General features: G+C 43.9%; 1 protein-coding gene across 1 annotated transcript in view; it reads right to left on the reverse strand.

Annotated features, from left to right (window-relative positions):
• lmf1 (lipase maturation factor 1) overlaps nt 1–26,677 on the reverse strand; it is a 177,068-nt gene that overhangs the window by 133,289 nt on the left and 17,102 nt on the right. Inside the window, exon 3 of the mRNA XM_002932282.5 lies at nt 11,573–11,583. Coding sequence (XP_002932328.3) covers nt 11,573–11,583 — 11 coding nt within the window. The remainder of the gene's footprint in view (nt 1–11,572; nt 11,584–26,677) is intronic.

The raw sequence follows: 26,677 nt of genomic DNA on the forward strand, positions 1-26,677 counted from the left end.
CCAATACATAGTTACATAGATTTAAAAAAAAAGGGTCCATCAAGTTCAACCATTCCATGGTGCGGTCACTTTCTTTCTTTAGTTCAGGGGAGCCAAAGCACCAAGCAGTGGCCAACACAGTACACTGGCACATCACATCTTCGAACCTGCCCGACTGACCAACCGACCAATATCCACAGTACATGGATATCAGTCTGGATGGTAGGGCCTCCATACACGTACCATATGAAACCTTGGTACACGTACAGCCAGCTATAGGCTAATAACCTTCTCCAATGTGACAAGAGAAGCCATCTTTAAAGTGGCACTTTGTAGCAGCAGTTTTGACTGACCATCGTGCAATCGGATCACAGTGAACCTGTCCAAACAAACTCTGTCTGCTGATGCCCCTTCTTCTTGGGTGGAACACTGACAGATTCAGTAATCAGAAAAACCAGAGTTTCCTATCAGATCCACTGGAACAGAACAATGCTTTATGGGTGCAGTTGGGGTGCATGGCCGGACCCAACATTATCCAACTTCAGCCTGCAGGCCAATCATTGCGGGGGGTATAACAGCAGCTCACTGTGACAGTGATGTCGCCCAAGCATATCTGCCTCTGACAGGGCAATTAGACCGATACGGATCTGTCAGAATGAAAGACGCCTCCATCAAAAGACGGGGGTGGGAATCCATTAGCAGAATGATTAAAATGTGAAGCACTGAACCTGTATATTCCCTGAGCGCTGAACATGCAATTTTTTTTTTTGTACAATTACATATTTAAAACTTCTTCTGCCTTTCTAAACTTTCTTACCCCAGTTATTCTGTTATTGAATCCTGGACTCAGAATTTAGCTAAACAGTAAGTATCGAGCTGGTTTCCTGACCACCGTGGTCCAAATGTCCTGCTGTAAAAACAGCTAGCTCCTCAGCCATAAAGCATGACTGAACTGCTGCTTTGTAAGAAAAATAAAGGAAACTCGGTCATATAATTATACTACCCTATGCAAGCACAAAAATGACTAGAATCAAGTGGGTCCTGGTAAGAACCACCCCACACACATCCCATGACCCAGTGGCCAAAACATATGGAATAGCCCAATCTAGCCAAGATTTTGTTCAGATCTTTTTTTTGTTCAGCAGCTCTCCAGTTTGGTGTTTTAGCAGCTATCCAGTTGCTAGTGTCCAAATTAACTTAGCAACCATGGAGTGGTTTGAATGAGAGACTGGACTATGAATAGGAGAGAACCTGAAAATAAGTTATAGAACGTAACAAAAACACTAAATCTGACCCCCATTTGAAAGATGCAGAAGAATTAGGCAAATCATTAAAAAATTGTAAAAAATAAAGAAGACCAATGGAAAAGTTGCCTAGAATTAGCTATTCTATATTATACTAAAGTCAAATTAAACCATACTTAAAGCCATTGCCCATCAATCCTGCAAGGAATTAGCTCTGGAGAATATACATTATCCACATTCCAATGGGATGTGGACCTGAAGGGATAATTTTAGACCACTCTCCCCTGCCATTTTTTTTGGGGGGGGGACAGGAAGTGACCCCCAATGACCCTTACACACACTGCACTGACCCCATGGCCTTCTCTGCTTTTGTCATGGTGCTTGTTAAACGCTCAGCTGCTGTGGCAACCAAACTTCCTCCACACAGATGGCCCCAATCCATACAGGTGCCAGGGGGGCCACTGTGAAAGGAACAGTGACGGCAATGACCTTGGGTATGAGAGCGCTGGGATGGCTAGCAGCATGCTTCCCTTGTGCGGAAGTCCGGCCTAGCAACCCCGGCTCATTCTGCCTGGAGATGTGCTGAATATTTAGTAGGGGAGCTGCTCTGGGGCATTGCAAATGAGCACTTCTCAGGGCCACGAGAGCTCCAGCGCTGGAAATGGAAACCGCCTTTCAGAGAGGGTCAATGGATTGAAGCACAATGGCCATTTCACTGCGTTCGGTGTAATAGGAGGGCGATGATAGTTAAAGCTGTGTCTTGGGAAGGAAAAATATACACACATGGTTACTTTACTTTCTATGGATTTAGTGGATTCAGCCAGTGCTGGGGATGGCTATTATCACCTTTGGCTGGGGCAAGTGACTGAGAATGCTTGCAGTTGCCCCACTATTGCCCTGGATAGCCCTGCCGGTGAAAAAGCAGGTCAGGCAACTAACCAAATCGCAGCAGCGCTTGCTGATATAACTACCTACCCTCAGCTAAAGGTTTTCAGAGGATGCTGGGAGCTGTATATATGTTTAATAATAGCTGGAAAGACCCATGTTGGATCATAAACAATGGGGCCTTGTATAGGTCACAGTAACCAGGATAGTCATCAGGGACTTATAGGGGGAAGTCTAGGTGAACGTGGGTGTCCTTAGAGAAGAGTGCGATGAGGGAGTGAGCAGGGTCTGGGTCGATTAGGTTTGGGATTTAGTTACCTTTTTTTCATTTATTTAGACCAGTGATCCCCAATCAGTGGCTCAGGGTCAACATGTTGCTCCCCAACCCCTTGGATGTTGCTCTCAGTGCCCCCAAACCAGGGAGTTATTTTTGAATTCCTGACTTGGGGGCAAGTTTTGGTTGAATAAAAACAAGATTTCCTACCAAATAAAGCCCCCTGTAAGCTGATAGGGTGCATTGAGGCCCCTAATAGTCAATCACAGCCCTTATTTGGCTCCTCCATGAACTTTTATGGTGCTTCTGTTGCTCATTTGCTTACATTTGACTGTGGCTCATGAGTAAGAAAAGTTGGGGACCCCTGATTAAGACCAATGTTCTACTCAGTGTTCTACTAACTGTGGTGCCTGACTAATGGCATTGTGAGACTGGCAAAGCACCCCCACAGCAAAAGGCTCAGGTCAACCGTTGTGCTCCTCCTCCAAGTGAATCTTTGAGATAAGCCAAAATTCCCCCAAAACAAACTATTGGGGCCATTGCCGCCTCATGTTGCATTTAAGTGATAAAAAAGCCCCAGCCCTGTTATCAACAGCCACCTTAGGTGGGCAATATTGTACTAATGTGATCATGTGGCCCTTACAATGAAAGGGATACGAAAAGTCGGAGTGAGAACCGCAACAATGAGCTAATGTGGTCTGCGATCCGAGAGGAAAATCAAACCTGCCCAATTAAAGGCCTGTTGGAGGGCACCATACATGGGGAGATAAGCTGCCGAATTGGTCTGAAGGACCAGATTAAATCTGCCTGTGTATGGCCACCTTTACACTGTATGCTCCGGAAGCCTAATGTATGTATGTATGTATGTATAACTTTATTTATAAAGCGCCACAAGGGTACGCAGCGCTGTACAATCTTACAGAATACAAAATTACACACAGGGAGGACAAGTGATATAATAAATAAATACAATAAATACATATATGTATATATATATATATATATATATATATATAAGTGCCATGTGGTATGAGACACAGTAGGAAGGAGGTCCCTGCCCCGTAGAGCTTACAATCTAATGAAATAATTGTCAGGAACCATACATTTATAGCTAAGGGAGCCTGACAAAATACTGGGCATCATCCCTGTTTGGGCTAAGGGGGGGGGGTTGAAAAAAACCACTGAACCCAAAGTTTCTATAAGCTTAGTCCAACCTGCAGCAGAGCTGTATTTAATCACTGGTTGTAAATAAGCCCAAGCGTATTTAAGAGGAGTCCGAGCAGGTCAGCAGACAGACTAACAAGAGGCACATAAATCAGCCTGGATGGGAAGTGACTGAAAGCTGCGGCTCCCATTCCTTGACAGAACAGCAGACAGCTGCATATGGCAGCTCCTTGTCATGGATTTCCCTCTGGGCTCCTCGGTTTCACCAAACTTCCTGCTTGCTTCCAGGGTTCTGACAAACTGAGTGAGGTTCTTAAAAAATCCAAAAGAATTGTTTCTGCTGGGGCTGGAGTAAAAATACAAGTCTATGTCATCAGGCCCAGACTACAAATCTGTGGCCAGAGAGGCTGCTGTAAGATGCCCTAGACAGTCACTATTAATTTGGCTGGTGGGGGCCCTTGTGTACTTGAAATGCCAGGGCCTACCGTATATACTCGAGTATAAGCAGAGTTTTTCAGCACCAAAAATGTGCTGAAAAAGTCACCCTCAGCTTATACTCGAGTATACACGGTACTTTGTAGTTTAGCTGAAAACTAGAAAAAGCCATCAGCAGGCACGCGCATGCAGCCCCCCCCCCCCCTTCTCCCGTGGATGTGCGTGCGTGCATACAAACGGGCGCAGCGTTGGATTGTAGCACACGCATGTCTTCATATGCAGGGAGAGTGCTCAGAGCACAGGATTGAAGCACACAATTTAACGATGGGAGCGCACGCAGAGGAGGGAACACAGCAGGACAGGAGCGCATACAGGGGAGCGCACAGCAGGATGGCAACTACTTAATACTCAGTATGGCAGTTTCCTTAGCCTTCCCAAACTGACAGTTAAAAAAAAAGGTTAAACAATGAAAACTGTGAGGCAAACTTTTCTCTCTCCAACTCCATGCTGTTTATGTATTTAACCTAGCCCCATAGTAAAATAATTTTCCACCCTAGGCTTATACTCGAGTCAATACGTTTTTCCAGTTTTCTTAGGTAAAATTAGGTACCTCGGCTTATATTCGGATCGGCTTATACTCGAGTATATACGGTATTTTGAATCCCACTCTGGACCAAGAGTAGTGCTTGGTACAAGGGAATGCCGAAACTGGCATAGTTATATGGCATCTCATTGCACAGAATGTGAGGAGAACCAAGGGACTTATCCCTATAATGGAGAGTTCCATGTCTGTCTAACCACACCCCCAACTGCTACCAGGCCACACCCAACTATGATGATAAAAGGCCACACCCACCTATGATTATAAGGATTCGGTTCAGCCAGAGGAATGGATTCGGCCAAAACCTAATCCTGCTGAAAAAGGCCAAATCTTGGCCGAATCCCAAACCGAATCCTGGATTCTGCATCCCTAATAAGGTAGCTTGTGCCCAGCCAGCCTGAAACAGAGGTTTTGAGTAAGAATGCTGCTATAAGCAGACATAACCCCAGCTCCCCATGCTGAATGGCTAACTAGGAATACATTAAGATGCCTGCTGCAGGCTGCTCGGATTTCCCTGCAGCCATGCATAATGCATGTAAACTAAATCCTAATAAAGATATAAATGGTGAGTAAATGTTTTCCCACTTTTTACAGGACGTAGGAGAAACCCCCAACTGCCAGGCATAGAAAAAACACCCCAAACTGGGCCTATTTTCCCTCTATCCGCTATGGAAGCTCATCGACTTTTCATATTGGTCCAAGTGAGACTTTTATCTAAATCAGCCAATGCCTTGACATGGAATTGCCTGTGTCTGGAATAGTTTAAGGGGGGGGTCGTTCCTACAATAATGGGGGGGGAGACTGGGAGCTAACTTACTTTCAGCTAATTGCTTCCTGCAGGCGGGCTGCTTCAGTGCACTAATGGGTTTTAATAAAAACTTCCAATTGGGCCAGTAAACCCCTCATTAAGCTGTTTTGAGAGGATGAATTTAAAGGAGGGGAGGGCAGCCGGGTCACCGGGAATATGTAAGTCACCCCTGCTGCTGCTGAGTGATGCTCTGCTGATTGGAAACATACACAGGGTTGGTGTCCTGGTCCAATCACAAGAGGACTCCTGTAGGCCATACATATTAATAAAAGGGAAACTGAACGCTAGGTATGAGTTAAATTTCTCTTACATCATGGGACCCTCCAATTGCGGTTAAATTGCAATTCTCAGAAATCCACCAGTAGCCAAAAGGGGATTAATAAGGTATCAGTTGAGCCTAATGATGAATTCCATTGGCTGAAAACTACATCAATCTGTGGATGCAGTCAAAGGAAGTTTAATGGCCCCCATGGATACCCAGCCGTTGGTCTGAAGGCCAAATGATTGGGTCAGTTTGTGACCTGAACGAACAAGTGGATCTTTAAAGGGCAATGGGCAGATTTAAGGTTTTCTCATTTGTATTTGGTACAGACAGAAGGTCAGCGGAGTCTACACTGCATGCCCCTTCCACTTCCCTGCCCTGTGGTGGACAATAATACGTTATAGTACCACATTATCAAACACATGTACTCCAATATAGCCTTTTTACCAGTAAGAGTGGTGGCTAAATGACTTATTAAATTCACATTTGCAATAGTTGGCCAAAAAATTCATGCCTCAGGCTTCCAACCCAACTCTCAATAGTGTGATACAAATGTTTAAACCCAAGCAAAAAACAAAGTAGGCCACACCATGGGGTGGTTTAAATGTTTCACCCCATTCACCCCAGGGAAACACAAGGAAGTAGGCCATACCATGGGGCAGTGCAAATGTTTGACCCCAGGGAAACACAAGGAAGTAGGCCATACCATGGGGGTGGTGCAAATATTGACCCCAGGGAAAAACAAGGTAGTAGGCCATACCAAAAGGGTGGTGCAAATGTTTGACCCCATGGATACAAATGGAAGTAGGTAATACCATGGGGCAGAGCAAATGTTTGACCCCCATGGCTACAAAAGGAAGTAGGCCATACCATGGGGCAGAGCAAATGCTTGACCCCATGGATACAAACGGAAGTAGGCCATACCATGGGGCAGTGAAAATGTTTGACCCCATGGATACAAACGGAAGTAGGCCATACCATGGGGCAGTGCAAATGCTTGACCCCATGGATACAAACGGAAGTAGGCCATACCATGGGGCAGTGCAAATGCTTGACCCCATGGATACAAACGGAAGTAGGCCATACCATGGGGCAGTGAAAATGTTTGACCCCATGGATACAAACGGAAGTAGGCCATACCATAGGGCAGTGCATGTTTGACACCCATTTTGACACCATTTGACACCCATTGCTACAAAAGGAAGTAGGCCATATCATGGGGCAGTGTAATTGTTTGACCCCCATGGCTACAAACGGAAGTAGGATATACCATAGGGCAGTGCAAATGTTTGACCCCCATTGCTACAAAAGGAAGTAGGCCATACCATGGGGCAGTGAAATTGTTTGACCCCCATGGCTACAAAAGGAAGTAGGCCATACCATAGGGCAGTGTAATTGTTTGACCCCCATGGCTACAAAAGGAAGTAGGCCATACCATGGGGCAGTGCAAATGTTTAGCCCCATGGAAAAACAAGACAGTAGGCCATAAAATGTTGGAACTCAGAGAAAGAGAAGGGTGTAGGATACAGCATTGGGTGGTGCAATGTTTCACTCCAGAGAGAAATAAGAATCTTGGCCACACCATTGAGTGGTGCAAATGTTTCACCCAAGGGAAAGAGAAGGATATAGGCCAAACCAAAATGCAGCCAGAAGGTAAGTGTGGGGTTCCAGCAGTCTATTGAGACAAGGCCTACCTCCTTGTGTAGAGGGGAAACCTTTGCACAACTCCATGGTGGTTCCCTGGGGGTTAAAAATTTCCAGCACAGTTGGTCTTTTACCTTAAATAAAATAAAGATATATTTCATAGGGGCTTCAGTCTGGGGGCACACATTCAATGAGATTGCTAGTGCTACCCTGTGAGCTAGTCTGTCTTTTCAACTTCAACTGTAGCTTTTCCTTTTATAAGGGGGGGAGAAATCTACAGTGAGAATTTGGATTCACATTTCGTTCATTTTAGGGCTACCTTTTCCTTTAAAGATCAGGAAGAAGGAAAAGGTATCCAACATGACTGAGAAAAAACAAAAAAACAAAATGCATATCAAACAGCCACGTCCCTGCAGAGAGCAGGAAGAGGGAAGGCACACAAAGCAAGGGTTCAGATTTATTCCCCCCTTAAAGCAATTGTTCTTTGAAGTCCGAGTCGCTTTCAAAGCTTTGAGAATCCTTCTACTAGATAAAGGCGAAGCATGAGAGGAGCGGTTGTTCTAACTATATTATAACGCAAAAAATATTGTGGTTTTCCTGTGTTCTAGCCTCGCCAGCAAAGCATTTACATCTTATTTATCCTTCATCTTTTGGAACATCTCATCCAAGGACAAAAAAAAGAAGAAAAAAAAAAAACCGCCGGGGTCCCACTGGCTACAAAGAGTGCGGAGAACAAGCGTGGGTATCGGATAGGGAGACAACAAGGCACTATGCTTTGTTTGGAAGCAGGAAATAGAGACCCAGAGAGCAGGTGAAACAAGAGGCAGTTCTGAAGATTAAAGGGGAAATAAAGTCTAGAAATGCTGTATTTTATATGCTGAATGTTCTGTACCAGCCTAGAGGTTCAGCAGCCCTATAACAGTAATGATCCAGGACTTCAAAGTTGTCCCCAGCAGCTCCCCATGTTGTTAGACCATACTTTGTGTGTCAGTGGCACTGCACGTGCTCAGTGTGCTCTGGGGCTGCTACTGAGAAGCTAAGCTTAGGGGTTGTCGAATACAATTAATAAATTAACAGAAAGTGAGGTTCATTGTGATGCAGAACGTATTGGTTTCTATGCCGCTCAGTAATGTGAATCTGAATTAACTACAGATATGGGATCGCTTATCCGGAAACCCGTTATCCGAATTACAGGAAGGGCATCTCCCATAGACTCCACTATAAGCAAATAATTCTTATTTTTTCAAATTATTTTCTTTGTAACAATAAAACAGTACCTGTACTTGATGGGAAGATATAATTGATTCTTATTAGAGGTAAAACAATCCTATTGGGTTTATTTAAGGTTTAAATTATTTTTAAGTAGATGTAAAGTATGAAGATCCAAATTAAGGAAAGATCCCTTAAAAAAACCCAGGTCCCATACCTGCACTAATCAGCCTCGTCTATTGGGAGTCACTCCCTAATCTCAGGTAACCGACAGCAGCCCAATGCCTAAACCACTTTATTTGTGAAGAGGATACAGTCACTTATTGTCTGTCACTTATTACTGGCAGAAATCATCAGTCCTACATTGCTTAAAGGGGAACTAAACCCTACTGCACTGCTCAACCTAACTTTACTCAGTTGTTGCTGGACTACAAATCCCAGAATAATGTAACATGTAATAAAAGTAGAGGCATGCTGGGAGCTGTAGTCCAGTAACATCAGGGTTGTATCCTTAAAGCAATATTGCACAATAAAACTTTTCTCCAAATCTCCACAGACAGAGACTGCTTTAAAATGCGAAAGAATCCCCCAATGAGAATCCCAGCTGATGTGTGCGAATCTGGCTCCCTGTTCTCTGTTCCTGCAATTGGAGTTGGGAGCTTTAGGGCTGTGACACATGGGGAGATTAGTTGCTGCATGACAAATCTTCCTTGTTGCAGGCAACTAATCTCCCCAAAATGCCATCCCACCTGCTAGAATGTAAATCGCTGGTGGGATAGCATACGCGCAACGCCGCGATTTGCCAAAATTGCAGAAGTTTCCTCTCAAGGTGACTTCTGCGACTTCGGCAAATCGTGGTGCCGTGTATGCCATCCCAGCAGCGATTTACATTCTAGGCAGTGGGATGGCATTGCAGGGAGATTAGTTGCCTGCAACAAGGAAGATTTGTCGCGCGGCGACTAATCTCCCTGTGTGTCACAGCCCTTAGGGCAGGGGTAGGGAACCTATGGCTCGGGAGCCAGATGTGGCTCTTTTGATGGCTGCATCTGGCTCGCTGCCAAATCTTTAATAAAAGAAAATAACGGGGGGCGTGGCCTGCACTTGGCGGATAGAAGACATGTTCTAAGCCTTAGAATACGTCTTCTATCCTCTGAGAGCAGGCCACACCCTCCTCCGCATCCGGCATCCTTGGCACCCACCCTACCTTGCCCCTGCGCTCGGCAGATAGAAGACATGTTCTAAGCCTTAGAACACGTCTTCTATCCGCCAAGCGCAGGCCACGCCCTCCTCCGCATCGCATCTGGCATCCTTGGGACCCACCCTACCTTGCCCCTGCACTCAGCGGATAGAAGACGTGTTCTAAGCCTTAGAACACGTCTTCTATCCGCCGAGCGCAGGCCACGCCCTCCTCTGCATCCGGCATCCTTGGGACCCAACCTACCTTGCCCCTGCGCTCGGCGGATAGAAGACGTGTTCTAAGCCTTAGAACACATCTTCTATCAGCCGAGCGCAGGCCATGCCCTCCTCTGCATCGCATCTGGCCACCCTACCTTGCCCTGCAGCATCCGCAGGCAAACATATTGTATGGCTCTCACGGAATTACATTTTAAAATATGTGGTGTTTATGGCTCTCTCAGCCAAAAAGGTTCCTGACCCCTGCCTTAGGGTGAAGATACACAGGGCTACTAGTAGCAGCTACTTTTTCATGGCTAATAAACACCAGAAAATACCCTGCGATAGACAATACTGAGAATTGCCTCTGCTAAAGCACACGTAGAGACAATTATCAGTAAATGATCAGCATTGTCTGTTTTAGTAGCCACGACAAGTAGCTGCTACTAGTAGCTCTGTGTGTCTTCACCATTAAGCCCAGTTTCCCAGCACTGAACAAGTCTGACCCTTTATCCCCATGTCTGATTCCTGTGCCATATAATGAGGGGAAATAATGACATAATTATCTCTATATGTAAGGTACCAGCAAGATGCCTGACACAGTCAGCATTCTCATTGGCAGATTCTTTTACAAAGTTTTTGGTCAGTAGAATTCTTATTGGTGAATCCTATTGCATCTCTCCATTAATCCACATATAGATGAGCTTTTAAGTAAAACCCCCGGGCCCAGTCTATCTCCCATGCATAATGGGCTTCAGTATAAATAGACAGGTCCCAATGAGCTGCTGAGGGATTTCTGCTCATTCACGGAGCTCCTGAAGAGTCACTGGGGAGGGAGATCGATGACAACTTGGAAAATGCTTCAATGACAAGGCCACGACATAAGGACATCTTTAACTGCAGTTTCTCGTGCTACCCCCCATGTACAAGATCCCACTCTATTTGGGGAATTCAAAAGAGCGTTGGCAAAGAAAAAGCTAAAATCTTTAGCTTTTTGTTTAGCAGCTCTTTAGTTTGGAATTTCAGCAGCTATCTGGTTGCTATTTGTCTTGTTTACCCTGGCAACGAGGCATGGGTTTGAATGAGAGACTGGAATATGAATAGGAGAGTGACGGAATAGAAAGATAAAGATTAAAAAGTAACAATAATAATAAAATTGTAAACTCACAGAGCAATAGTGTTTTGGTTGCCGGGGTCAGTGGCCCTCATTTGAAAGCTGGAAAGAAGTTGAAGGAGAAGGCAAATAATGCAAAAAACTAAACTAAACTAAAAAATAAAAATGAATTGTAAAGTTGTTTGGATTAGGTGCCCAGGAGTACTAACCCATAGCAACCATTCAGCAGGTTGGATTTACCTGGCCACCATCATCAATAATGTCACAACACAAAAGCAATAAATAAATCAACATACCAAGTCTGACCAGTGACCCCAAAATGACTATGAACCCCACCTCAAGGAAGAGGAATGGCAGGTTAGGCACCATTCTGTCCATGGCTTTTGGGCAAATAAAAAAAAGCTGTACCTACTGTAAATATCTAACTTAGGAAAATGATATTCCATGGTGTGCCCCTCAAGGCCGGCCAGAAAGTTGGCAAAGCTCTTACCAAATAATCAAGTGTATGAAGGCTCATAGGATATTCATTGTGATTTGTTTGCTCTTTATCTGGTCACTTACCAAAGGAATACCTGCAAAAGAAGGGAGAAGTAGGTTATTCTCCAGGGGATGAACCTCAAAACAAATTCAAATTACTGTATAAATACATTAAAGTAGACTTTAGTGAGTGTTTCCTACCCTGAAGGCACCATACCATCCCATCACATTTAGTCTCTTTTGTCTATTTGTCTTATAGAAATACCAAGAATGGAACGTGTAATCAGTTTCCTTCCCCTGGATTCTATAAAGCTGTTTCTGGCTCAACTTGCAGTTTCAGGCTTGCATAGGCTGCCACTGTCTCAGGGTGTCTGGCCACAATCTTTCTAATCTTCTGCCATAGCCATCTTCTGGCATTCAAAGCCCTTGTCCTAGCAAAAGCCTAAAGAGGTTGTGGCCTAGTGAACAAGTGCAGTAAGCAGGGTCATTTTGTCTCATCAAGAATACTGATGTCACAGATCAGAAAAACTCCCAGCATCCACCAGTTAACTACGCTAATCAGAGTGCCAGCTAACTAAGATGACCAGAGTGCCAACTTCACATCTTCACACCTTCAAAAGGCTAACTTCCAGTCCTGTAATCTAAAGGATTGTCCTTGTATCCTATAGAAGACATCACAAGGCTGTCTCATGGTAAGGTCTTCTTATATTTTTATCATCATATTCCCCATTATGTGCCTCTTCTCAAATGGGAACAATCCCAACTTGGCCAAGGTCATCTATTAGCTTAGCTGCTTTTCTCTGTACTGTACAGGGTCAGACTGGGCTGGCGGGGCACCAGGAAAAAACCCTTTTGGCCCCATGGACCCCTCCAACCCAGGTCTGCTCCCCCACATAAATAACTATGGACGCTGGAGCTCCCCATCACAGCTACAAAAAGGAAGTGTGATACGTAGTGGGCGGGGGTGCAGCAGCTCTGGACTGGGGTGCCCGGGGCCCACTGGGGCTGCTGGCCCTCACCCCAGTCTACACCACCATCCACCACGTACCACACTTCTTCCCCAGGCCCACTCCCCCCAGCCAATAACTGCTGTCGCACACCTCCCATTTTGGTTGCAAGAAGGAAGTGCCGTACACAGTGGAGGGGAAGGGGTTAGACGTTGTGACTTGGGTGGGGGGCCCTTAAGCACCAGTCTAACCCTGCATGTGACTCTACACTCCTTTAGAGTGCTATTTAGACTGCTATTGACTGGCAGTCTGCTATAGCTGTATTAGAAGTCACTGAGTAGTATACCCTAGAACAGTGATCCCCAACCCCTTGGATGCTGCTCCCAGTGGCCTCAAAGCAGCTTCTCATTTTTGAATTTTTGGCTTAAGGTGGCCATACACGTAACAATCCACTCGCCTGGTGAGGTCGCCAAGAGAGCGGATCTTCTCTCGATATTCTCACCTACAGGTGGGCGGTATCAGGGGAATTTAGGCTAATTCGGTCATTTGGCCCCAGGGCCGAATTATAACGACTGTTAAGGGCAGTCGGTTCGTTGATGCGGTCCTCGATCCGACTGAATTTTTTAACCTGCCCGATCGGTAACTGCCCGATTTCAGCCCAGATATCGGTCGGGCAGGCCAGTCGTTGGTGCCCCTACACAGGCCAATAAGCTGCTGAATCGGTCCAAGGGACTGATATCGGCAGCTACAATCGGCCCGTGTATGGCCACCTTTAGGTGCAAGTTTTGGAGTCACTAAAACCCACTGTAATTGCAAGAGAGAGCCTTCTATAAGCTGTCAGACCACATAGGGGCTACCAAATAGCCAATTAAAGCTCTTATTTGCACCCCCAGGAACTTTTTCCCTGCCCTAGAAAACAGAAGATAATCCCCTATTTGATCACCATCACCACCAAAATTACAATTTAAGATTCCATTTAGCCTTAGTGTTACATCTTCAACCTTTAATTGGTACAATTATATATGTCCCTATGTACTTGCTGTATGCTCCTACTATACACGGGGGACAAAAGAACCCCACAAACCCCCACAGCCATTGGCTTTAGAACTGTATTACAGATGCAGGGGACAAGCCTTACCAGCTAAAAACCTACAAACTTCCACAAAATGAAATCTGAACACTCATATCTTTTTTTTTTTTTTTGCCAGGACGGACTTGTGAAAGGGGAAACAAAATAGACAGGAGACCTCATTAAGCCGCGGGCACAGGATGCCGAAGAGATGCTCTGGCCGGCCATCATGAAATTTATCTTTGAAATCCAATCCGTTTCTCCAGAGTGTAAGAATTTCAACGGGCTGACCCAGACGGCTAGTCAACTTTTTAATTATTATTTTTGGTATGTTTTTCAAATAAGCCATTCTTGGAGGGGGTGCTGAAAAGGATGTCCTGTGCATGGAGGGTACCAAGGATTCTTTGGTTCAGTTCACAGGATATGAACTGGTATCACTTAACCAGAATGAATAATTAACCAACAGATAGTTTAGATTATATATATTGCCCTTTAACATTCTTTCCTTTGAGCCGCCATTTAGTGATGGTCTGTGTGCTCCCTCAGAGATCAGCTGACAGGAAACAATGGGGCTCTAACTGTAACAGGAAGTAGTGTGGGAGCAAAAGGCAGAATTCTGCTCATTAATTGGCTGATGGAGCCTAGCATGTATGTGTGCCTTGCCTTGTTTGTGTGCATTCTGAATCCTATGATCCCAGGGGGCGGCTCTTAGTACTTAAAATGGCAGTTTTCTATTTAGGATTACCCAATGGCACATACTATAGGTATGGGATCCCTTATCCCGAAACCCGTTATACAGAAAGCTCCGAATTACGGAAAGCCCGTCTCCTATAGACTCCATTTTAATCAAATAATTCAGAATTTTAAAACTGATTTTATTTTTCTCTGTTGAAATAAAACAGTACCTTGCAACTGATCCCAACTAAGATATAATTACCCCTTATTGGGGGGCAGAACAGCCCTATTGGGTTTATTTAATGGTTAAATGATTCCCTTTTCTCTGTAATAATAAAACAGTACCTGTACTTGATCCCAACTAAGATATAATTACCCCTTATTGGGGCAGAACAGCCCTATTGGGTTTATTTAATGGTTAAATGATTCCCTTTTCTCTGTAATAATAAAACAGTACCTGTACTTGATCCCAACTAAGATATAATTACCCCTTATTGGGGGCAGAACAGCCCTATTGGGTTTATTTAATGGTTAAATGATTCCCTTTTCTCTGTAATAATAAAACAGTACCTGTACTTGATCCCAACTAAGATATAATTACCCCTTATTGGGGCAGAACAGCCCTATTGGGTTTATTTCATGGTTAAATGATTCCCTTTTCTCTGTAATAATAAAACAGTACCTGTACTTGATCCCAACTAAGATATAATTACCCCTTATTGGGGGCAGAACAGCCCTATTGGGTTTATTTAATGGTTAAATGATTCCCTTTTCTCTGTAATAATAAAACAGTACCTGTACTTGATCCCAACTAAGATATAATTACCCCTTATTGGGGCAGAACAGCCCTATTGGGTTTATTTCATGGTTAAATGATTCCCTTTTCTCTGTAATAATAAAACAGTACCTGTACTTGATCCCAACTAAGATATAATTACCCCTTATTGGGGGCAGAACAGCCCTATTGGGTTTATTTAATGGTTAAATGATTCCCTTTTCTCTGTAATAATAAAACAGTACCTGTACTTGATCCCAACTAAGATATAATTACCCCTTATTGGGGCAGAACAGCCCTATTGGGTTTATTTAATGGTTAAATGATTCCCTTTTCTCTGTAATAATAAAACAGTACCTGTACTTGATCCCAACTAAGATATAATTACCCCTTATTGGGGCAGAACAGCCCTATTGGGTTTATTTCATGGTTAAATGATTCCCTTTTCTCTGTAATAATAAAACAGTACCTGTACTTGATTCCAACTAAGATATAATTACCCCTTATTGGGGGCAGAACAGCCCTATTGGGTTTATTTCATGGTTAAATGATTCCCTTTTCTCTGTAATAATAAAACAGTACCTGTACTTGATCCCAACTAAGATATAATTACCCCTTATTGGGGCAGAACAGCCCTATTGGGTTTATTTAATGGTTAAATGATTCCCTTTTCTCTGTAATAATAAAACAGTACCTGTACTTGATCCCAACTAAGATATAAATAATCCTTTTTGGATGCAAAACAATCTTATTGAGTTTAATTAATATTTTATTGATTTTTTTAGTAGACTTATGGAATGGATATTCAAATTACGGAATAACCCCTTATGCGGAATACCCTTGGTCCCGAGCATTCTGGATAATGGGTCCTATACCTGTACTAAGAAAGTATATTTTTATGAAAATGGTTTATTTAGATGAAGCAGGGCTTTACATATGAACTGTACACCCTAGTCCGACCCTAAAGCCTTTTATTGCTTCTGTTCACATAAAGCTACACCAGATCGACCATCAAAAAAATAACGCGAAAAAACACTCCAACTGTCCCCGTTGGAAATCAGCATTATAAGCAGAGGCCATAAATAGCTTTTTTTTTTAGTGTCCGTGCACAAACAGAATCGGATCCTAGCCCTGTGCTAAATTCAGGCGACGGCATGGGATCTGGAGAAATCATTATTCCTTTCGTATTTACCCTTCGACTTTCCGTTTCCCCATTACAGCGCGAGATTCGCCAGCGCTTCATAAAAAACTAAAGGTAGTTAGGCCATTCACGGCGGCTGGGATTTTACGGGGCTTTTGCTTATTCATCTCGGCCCTAATCACTGTAATTTTCCAAATAACTCCAATGTCTGAAGGAACCGATGGGGTTTTATTGAAACAACATACGCTTTAGTAGTCTGCTGCAATTAGGGTGGTCGTACCTCCGCTTTAATAGGAGCAGCCAATGGAAAACACATTCTGAGGGGCGCTAATGGAGGCTGCTCATCCAAGTCCTATATATCATATTATATATACATAGAGAGAAAAATAACGTACCTCCATATCCCTTTCTAGGTTATTAGAAATCACAGAGGAGTTCCAAGGCCATATAACATAAGGCATCCGTGGTGACTTGCAATATCCTTATATTTTACAAGAGGGGGTACGTTCATCTTTATAATACACAAGAGGGCACATTTACTTATCCACGAACGCTCCGAGCGTTAGTTCGATCAGTCCAATCGAATTTTCCGCGACTTTTTCGTATTTTTAGTGCAAAAAAATTGGATCGGTTTTTCCACTGTTTACGATCGTTCGGTATGAAAATTTCGTGACTTTCGGATCGCCAATACGATATTATCATGACTAATACGTTTTTTTGTATGCATTTTCGTGATATTTGCGATCTTCAGAAATTTTCATTTCCAATTCGAATTTTTCCCATTCGGGATTCGAATTTGTGTTATAAATCTGCCCCAAGGTGTATACAGACCTACAATACAAAAACAAACATTCTCAGGGCAGTGCTATCTACATGCATCCCCAATGCCCAAACGTGCTACTATTCCAACTGAAAAGCAGACATGAAATGTTTCACGTAGGTTTGCTGGGCAAGGCCGGGGCCACCATTACAAATTTGCTCTTAAAATACCCTATTCTGTATCAGATCTGCCCCTTACCCCCTTCCTAGCTCTCTATACTGACCAAATGCTCTTGCGATTCAATGCTGACAGTACTACTCCAACCCTTGACATCATAACTCCACCCTGTGACACCATAACTCCACCCTGTAACATCACAGGCCCACCCATTATACCCAAGTTCCATACTGCACACAGGGGTTCCACCTAGGGTTGCCACCTTTTACCATCCCAAACTCCATGGATCAGGGGGATAGTCAAGGGCCCAGTCTTCTTTGTTGCCCAGGGGACCAATAGCTTATCATTCAAGACCCCCTGGAGCCGAGGGCCCTGCTAACAGTAGCATGGGGCCCCATGATTCCTGATTGTGGCCCTGCATGTTTCTTACTGGGAAAGCCCTACGATACTCTGATGTATAAGATGCTACAAGTGCACTGAAGCCACTGAGCGCCAACATTTTTAAATCTGTTTCCTTCCCAGCAACTGGAAATCATTTTAATTATCATGATTTAGAGCAGGGGTCCCCAACCTTTCTTACTCGGGAGCCACAGTCACATGTAAAAAGACTTGGGGAGCAACACAAGCAACATAAAAGTTCATGGAGGAGCCAAATAAGGGCTGTGATTGGCTATTAGGGGCCTCTATGCACCCTATCAGCTTACAGGGGCTTTATTTGGGAGTAAATCTTATTTTTATTTAACCAAAACTTGCCCCCAAGTCAGGAATTCAAAATAACTCCCTGGTTTGGGGGCACTGAGAGCAACACCCAAGGGGTTGGGGAGCAACATGTTGCCCCTGAGCCGCTGGTTGGGGATCACTGATTTAGAGTATAAGAATAATTACATAAAGATGAACAAGAGACCCAGAATATCAATTTAGAAGATAAAGGGCATGGGAACATATGTAGAGATTTAGGGGCAACGTACATTTACTATTTATAGTTGCCAGATAGTATGGCTACTACTGGGAGGCACAGACGGGCTAGTAAAGAAACCCGTGGGTTTGGGGGTTCAGGCCAACATTCACACAACATATTTGTGTTGGAGCCGAGCTCTTCCTGCTGCCCTCCCTGTCCATGACCTAACTGTGCCCCACTCCCAGCAGCGTCTATTTATAGGCGTGCACTTGCCTTGCCCCTCCCCCTCTGTGACATCTGAGATGGGGCAGGTCGGGCACGGGTATATAAGCAGATGCGGATCCGTGGGCCGGGACGACTATTTGTCAACCCACACATCACTATAAAGAAGCCCAAATCATAATGTGTAACATTTCCAACTTCATTCTTCATTTCTTTTCATTGGAAAAAACATAAAATGCATTTAGTTCCCCTTTAATAGTATCCAGCAACAGGAAGCCAAATATCCAGCCTATCCTACAGAAAAGTTATAAAGTGCTATGCATTGGGATGAGACCCGCGTCGTATTACAAATGGGAAAAAATCGTGTTTAAGTGTTTATAGGTTAAACTGTTAAGTACGGCTCTGGCATCTCCGACTCGCCCGCGTGGCTAACTGCAGCCCCCAGGATCCTTAGCGTTGGAGCTTTTGACTTTGGGGTCAGAACGGATTGGTGAAGCTTCATGCCTCAGAAACATCTATGACAGCTGTTTGGATTCCCTGCCAAGATCGGGCAGACCCTACGTGGTCAGCGGCTGGAGCATTGGTGGGGGGGGGGAGGAAGCAAACACGGATGGTAGTAAATGAAACCACTCGTCTGGTTTCTGGATTCACTTTGCTGTGGTTGTGGAATTCTATGATCTGGGACACTCATTTCTGCAATTAAAAAAAAAAAAATTAACCCATTAGAGTCCCTGGCTGCGTTAACTGAGCTCCAGCAAGTCACATTGGTCTCTGGGAACTGCATGTAAACATAGGGACACACACACACCAGCTGTGACCTCCATTTACTCCCTGGGCCGCAGACAGGTGGCGTTGGAAACCTGAGCGTCCCTCCATGGGACGCCACCTGGCTGAGCCACTTTTGAATTCAAGAGTTTTTCTCGCTAAGGAGGTGTCTTTTTATTCAGCGCAGCTAAGGGGGTTCACTGGTTTGGGGTATCAGATATATGTTGATAAAATGTTCTGCAGAAAACTGGTTTTCCCGGCAAAAAGCAGCAGTGAGGTCTTGCTTTATGGCAGGGATTCTTTAGGCAACCCTTTTTGTAACAAATTCATTTACACTTACAGCACTGCTGCCTAGTGACACCTATGAACTACTGATATGTGGACTAACAAACAGTCGACCTGCCCCGTACCCAATCCGGTGTGATTTATAATTCCGCACCCGACCCACCCATCTCTGGGCGCCTTTGTGTCTGTAAATCAGAACACCATGCAAGTCGGGGGGCTGGGTGAGAGTTAGGGTCGTCACCCCTGCAACCCATCGGAGGAGCAATCTGTCAGCAACACTATGAACAATTTACTCCTACCGACAGACTTTAGGGCTATTCTTACCTAGACCACCAAAAAGAAGCAGTAGGGGACCACTGGAAAACCACTCCAATGTAAAAATACCAGCAGGCACAAGCATAATAATTTGGCTAAACCGGAACAAACAGGACCCATATACTTTTAAAATACATAAAACCTGATAACAACAAAGGCTGTAAGGTTACAGGGTGTTTACATTTAAAATCTTATTCTTGAACCAACATATGTATTTTTAGCTGTAATATTGGTGTGTAGGAGCCATCTCAGTGCATTGTGCCTGAGTCTGAGCTTTCAGCCAGCGCTACACATTAGAACTGCTTTCAGCTAACCTATTGTTTCTCCTACTCCCATGTAACTGGAGGAGTCCCAAGCCAGACTTGGATTTCTTACTATTGAGTGCTATTCTGATACCTACTGGGAGCTGCTATCTTGCTCCCTTCCCATTGTTCTGCTGATCGGCTGCTGGGGGAGGGGGGCGGTGGAGATATCACTCCAACTTGCAGCGCAGCAGTAAAGTGTGCCCGAGTCTGAGCTTTCAGAAGGAGCCAGCGCTACACATTAGAACTGCTTTCAGTTAACCTATTGTTTCTCCTACTCCCATGTAACTGGAGGAGTCCCAAGCCGGACTTGGATTTCTTACTATTGAGTGCTAATCTGATACTTACTGGGAGCTGCTATCTTGCTCCCTTCACATTGTTCTGCTGATCGGCTGCTGGGAGGGGGCAGAGATTAAACTCCAACGTGCAGCGCAGCAGTAAAGTGTGACTGAAGTTTATCAGAGCACAGGTCACATGGCTGTGGCACCCTGGGAAATGAAGAATATGGCTAGCCTCATGTGAAATTTCAAAATTAAACCTAAAAAGTGATGCGTTTTAAAAAGAACATGTTTTCCCATGACAGTATCCCTTTAGGGACACTACTATAACCCTTTAAATACAGTCAGGACTCTTTGGACAGATTATGACTCCATACAGTACATTATGCTAGAGAATCATTTCTCCCCTGCTTCTATTACAATAAGAATAAATCTTTCCCCCTCCAGGTCCTGAAACATCCAGGCATCTAAGCAATTTCCAAGGTAAAAGACATGAGGGCTGAGAAGCAGCCATAAAAGGCAGCAGAGGGAATGAGGACTGAGGCACCTCAGCAGATACAGCACACAGCCAGCATCTCCAGCCTATAGCCCCAGGCCTTCCCACCATGGTATCATGGCACCTTATAGGGGTATAACTGAAGTTGGCCTCCTTCCATGGTGTCACTTTGCCAACCCTCCATGTTCTCTACTCTGCATTATTGCCGAGATCTCTAAAGGGAAACTGTTTTGGAAATATTTCTATTCATTTCGGTTGTGTGCTTTCAATTAGTACTGGGTCATGTTGCTAAATATATAAGTTTTCAGAAAGTTTCATGAAGTTGGGACATGCACAATACAACAGGTCCCTCTGAAAAGAAACTGATTAAAGTCTGAAGTCCGGCGTCAAGTCCTGCATTGGGTCGAGTACTCGCGGGTTTCCTGCAAGAAAAATGGGTACCCTGTGGGTTGTGGGTAGGATTTTCAGTGGACAAAGATGCGGGTCTGCAGCTAGAGCGTCAAGCTGTGGGTCTCATCCATATTTCTTATATTATATATCCTATTTTCCACTCTTTAAAACCCCGCCCACTTCTGATGATGTCACTTCCGGTGTGTTGCAACAGCATTTCCTGTTTAATGGTGGTAAGCAGGTCGTGCATCGGGTTGCCGATAAGGCGGTTGCAGGTCAAAGCAAGTAAAAATGCGGGTTGTGGGGATCTCAAAAATTAGAAGGAGAAAATGGAATATATTCTTCTTTGCCCTTGTAAACAGAATATGTCCAATTAATTTTCCATTAAGATGCCTCTTATTTTTATACAGGATACACAGCATATTCCACTTTGAGTGGGAACTGTCATGTTGCTTGACTTGGCTCGGAAATTTTCCTTAGACAGAAGGGCTGCATTTGAGAAAAGCAAACAGAACACAAGACTTACTTTAACCCTAAGTGCCCCAGACCTTGAAATCAACAGCATTAACATCAAGGTACAGGTATGGGATCATTTATGCGGAAACCCATTATCAAGAAAGCTCAGAATGACGGAAAGCTGGTCTCCCATAGACTCCATTTTAATCAAATAATTCAGATTTTTAAACTTGATTTCTTTTTTCTCTGTAACAATAAAGCAGTACCTGCACTTGATCCCAACTAAGATATAATTACCCCTTATTGGGGGCAGAACAGCCCTATTGGGTTTATTTCATGGTTAAATGATTCCCTTTTCTCTGTAATAATAAAACAGTACCTGTACTTGATCCCAACTAAGATATAATTACCCCTTATTGGGGGCAGAACAGCCCTATTGGGTTTATTTAATGGTTAAATGATTCCCTTTTCTCTGTAATAATAAAACAGTACCTGTACTTGATCCCAACTAAGATATAATTACCCCTTATTGGGGGCAGAACAGCTCTATTGGGTTTATTTTAGTGCTGGGCGATATGACCAAAAATTTATATCACGGTATTTTTCAAAATTATATCGGTGTCACGGTATTTGACTGTATTTTTTTTTTCCCATGCATGATTAGGTGTTAACCCCATTTCCTAATAAATTAGAGAATAATTACTGCAGTATTGAAAATCAGAGTCAGACAAGCGAAGGATCGGCAACAGAAAGTCGTAAGGTAAATCAGGCAGGCTTAGTTTCCCAGGCAAGGCCGCAGACAACATAGCACAGGAGGGAGGCGTTTGATAGCTTTAAATACCCCCCACGCATGCGCAGAACCGGCGCCGCCAGCGCGTCACGGACGTGCACGATTTGTACGTGCGCTTTGACGCAGGTCCCGCGGACAACTGGACGCGCGCGAGAACGGGCCGCACGCATGAGTACCCTGACACCCCGGTATTGCGGTATCTGAAAAATGAATATAGTTTGAAAAAAAACCACCGGTATTCGGTATTAAACGGTATATCGCCCAGCCCTAGTTTATTTAATGGTTAAATGATTCCCTTTTCTCTGTAATAATAAAACAGTACCTGTACTTGATCCCAACTAAGATATAATTACCCCTTATTGGGGGCAGAACAGCCCTATTGGGTTTATTTAATGGTTAAATGATTCCCTTTTCTCTGTAATAATAAAACAGTACTTGTACTTGATCCCAACTAAGATATAATTACCCCTTATTGGGGGCAGAACACTCCTATTGGGTTTGATTAATGGTTTATTGATTTTTTTTAGTAGACTCGAGGTATGGAGATCCAAATTACGGAATCCCAGAATACCCTTGGCCCCGAGCATTCTGGCTAATCGGTCCTATACCTGTACCAGAGTATTTCTGGGGTCTGTCCTAAGGGACAAGGAGTCGGCTAAAGTGTGTGGCGCCATACTCTCCACAGTTAACCCTTTAAAGTGTGACACCAGCCATAGAATTAATGCTATAAAAGCACCATAGTGCCAATAATATTTGATCTATACTGTGCCCCGTAGCAAAGGATAAATAAGCAACCCCCAGTACATAAAGGGTTACAAATATTATATGTACTTCCTCTGGGTATATCAGCTGTTTGCCTATTAGTACAAAGGGTAGTGGGAAATAGGGGCCAGAAATAAAGAAGATGCCAGGGACAGACGGTGCTGAGCATGAAATAAGGTCAAGTCGCGAGTCTGGACAAGGAGCTATATAACACATTGGCCAGACAGCTCATACACTTGTGTGGCTGCTTTGTCCATTAAAAGAGAAAATACAAGGTGTCAGGTTCATTCCAGGCTCTTCCTCTCTAGACTGCTAATGAATCTCTTATGGGCCCAAATGATGAAACTGAAATGTAAACCAAAAAATAGATATTGCCGACGAGGCATCGGGTTACCCGCTGCCATGTCTGTTTAGAAGGGGGAAATACACACGGTTATAAGAATGAAGCTTTCGTGCCTAAAGTGAATGTGGAACGCCGGGAAAGCACAGCAGGGTTGGAAAATAAGTGAATTCATTTTTAAAAATGAATTATAGATTTATATATTCTTTTGTTGAGATGGGCACTTCCTGTTTGTCTCCTTTACTTCCTGTTAAAGAACTGCAGTCATGCCACAATTTACAATTCTGATATAATTATATAGACCAGAGCAGTCCAACTGCCCCCAGCATGGCCAAGATCTCCGCACACTTATGTACGACATACCTGGCCCCCAGATGTAAAATAATAAATAACTGGAACGGATTTGGACTGGACTTCAAAACAGACCCTGGACTTTTTAACTACACAAAAGCCCAAAAAGCACCCACCAGCCCAATAAATAGTGACTGTCTTTGGCATCCTACAGCTGCCCCTCTGGCATTTGCCAGAACCCACAGATTGCCAGGGGTCCCCAAACTTTCTTACTCGTGAGCCACAGTCAAATGTAAAAAGACTTGGAGAGCAACACAAGCACTATAAAAGTTCATGGAGGTGCCAAATAAGGGCTGCGATTGGCTATTAGGCAGCCTCTATGCACCCTATCAGCTTACAGGGGCTTTATTTGGTAGGAAATCTTGTTTTTATTCAACCAAAACTTGTCTCCAAGTCAGGAATTCAAAAATAACATCCAGGTTTGGGGGCACTGAGAGCAACATCCAAGGGGTTGGGGAGCAACATGTTACCCCCGAGGCACTGGTTGGGGATCACTGCCATAGCAACTCCCTCAATGACCACCCCCGAATAGTTCAATATGTTCCTAAAATTGTGTATGGAAAGAACCGATCATTTGCCAAAGTCTTTGTAGCCCCCCTGGGCCAACTGAGTGCCTATGCAAACTGGTCAGGAGAGAACCCCATGAACTTAACTTGCCTGATAAAGACCGGACTGATTTTCATGTAGAATATAATTGGGCAGGCCATTGGCCAAAGCCATCAGCTTTTATTGGTCTATATATGGCCAGCTAGAGCTCCACTGGTAGATTTAGCCGGGGGCAAATAATTACGCTCATTGGGGTTCTTACCTTTGCTGGGCAGGGCCTACACCCTGAGCTCCCAGCATTACCAACATACAGGTAAGCGTCCCTGTTCCAGTCGGAGTCACTAGCACGTTTCTGATCTTATTTCCCAAAGTGGGTTCAGTTTCACCCTGTGATTAAAGGGTAACTGTCACGTATTAAATATAGTTTCTGAATAATATACCATTACTGTGTCCGTTCAACCAAAGCCAACATTTTTATTCTTTTCAGGGACAGCGTGAGTCATTCTTAGCGCCATGGGAAAACCGGCTTGCCTGGAAGCAAGTAGTAAACATCTGAATACCTAAAACTATTAGAAAAAAAATCAAGACTATGTATTAACTACCAGTAATCTAGGCTAGGAGTAGTAGTCGCCGTTATGTCCCCAAAGGCCACCAGTGTATTCTATACAACCACTGGGCACACAGCAGAATCCAGATTGGCCACATTTGTATTGTTCCAATTGTTCCGGCTGTACTTCTTGGCACATAGTGGGTTAAAGATCTAGGAGCGTACAGTATGGCCGTGTCTCTTTTTTTTTATTAGAGATCGGGTTTGTTGAAATACCTCTGGCCAGACAAAGGAGAGGAATCATCGTTGCTCTCATTCCCTCTGTAGCCACAAACATTTCTTTTGCCAACTGCCTTACAGAAATCCAAAATGTTCAGTATCGGTTTCTAGCAATTCACCCTTTCGGTGTCTCTGGAATGCGCAGCTCAGTGATGACCAATCAGTGCTCTCCCAGGATTCTGCCCCATGCCTTTACCCAACAAACGGCGACATTTCCTTAATTCGGCCGAGAACTTCATTTCAAAGCTCCGTATTCCAACATCTGGTGGTCTAGGTTCATTCCAAGAGAGGCAATGGTTGCCTGTAGCACACATACTGATAACGTTTCTCCCATGGAGTATCTTCTGCTGATCTCAAAACTGAACAAGTCAATAGCAGAAATGTTGGCAGAAACTACAGCAACTGCAAAGTGTTTATTGAGGAGGTGGATAACAGTCTCGCTCTCACCTCATCCACCACCTCAGTAAACACTTTGCAGGCAAAGATGGCTGCTTTAGTTTATTCCTTTGTTTTTTGCCATTATTTGACTTTTTTTGTGAAAGGAAAGAAGGAAAGGTGAGCACGCACAGAACTGCTGTTCTGAGTCCTCAGTGAAAAGAAGCCACATTTTTTTTCCATTCATTCTGTAAACATGATCTTCTGTGTCAGACTTCCTGCTCTCAGAAAAATCCTTCAGGGAACGGCCCAAGTCTGCTCAGTTTGCTCCTCTCTCCCCCTCCCATCTCTGCTGTGTAATCTGAGCTTAAAGCAGTATGGCAGGCAGGGAAATCAGATTAAGCTAAAATGGCAGCTGCTATCTTAAACAAAAAGAGGGAGCTTCTATGGATGTTTACACAGGTATGGTAAAGCTTTCAGCACAATAATCTAGCTTGCACTATTGTGACTGATCTATTGGCAATAAAATGCCAAAATGCCTTTCCTTCTCGTTTAATCTCTTCTGACTATTGAAATTTAAAAATCAATAACGTGGAATAAAATATACAGATGGAACAGCCTACCATTGGAGCCGCAGTACAACAGCATTTGGTGGGCCCAAACCTCTTCACTGTTACTCTTTTCTTCCGCTATCCAACATATGTATGTGCCATTCACAACAACTTTATTGCTGTATGTAGCAAAACAGAGCAGCTTTTATTCATCGATATCTCAAACACACCAAACAGATGGAGCATATATGACGAGGCAGTCTCTTTATTGATAAGTGTGGCAAAAACAGCAACCCACAGATGGAGTCTCTTTTATTTATGGATATCGCAAACTCAGCAATACACAGATGGAGTAGCTTTACTGATTCATATGCTAAATTGGGTGGGCATGTCCTAACGGTCCCTGCCAGAAGCACAGTAGGGGTGGGATAGCCAATCACAGCCCTGCAGTCACACAAGTAAAAAAAAACAGGCATCAGTTCCCTATCAGGTCCACCTAGCTGCTGATTGGTTCCTATCCTACAATGCAGTTTGCTGCTGGCCCCCCTACACAGCCTGGGAAAGGAAACAGCAGGAAATAGCACAGATGGGCGGGGCCGATTCAGTTTTTGAAGAAAATGCTAATAAAGCACTACTTTTTTTAAAACACATTCGTTCTATATTTAGTTGGGTACAATTCATTGGCGCAATACTGTTT

This window comes from Xenopus tropicalis, chromosome 9 (assembly GCF_000004195.4).
Source record: "Xenopus tropicalis strain Nigerian chromosome 9, UCB_Xtro_10.0, whole genome shotgun sequence".
NCBI classification, from domain to species: Eukaryota; Metazoa; Chordata; class Amphibia; order Anura; family Pipidae; genus Xenopus; species Xenopus tropicalis.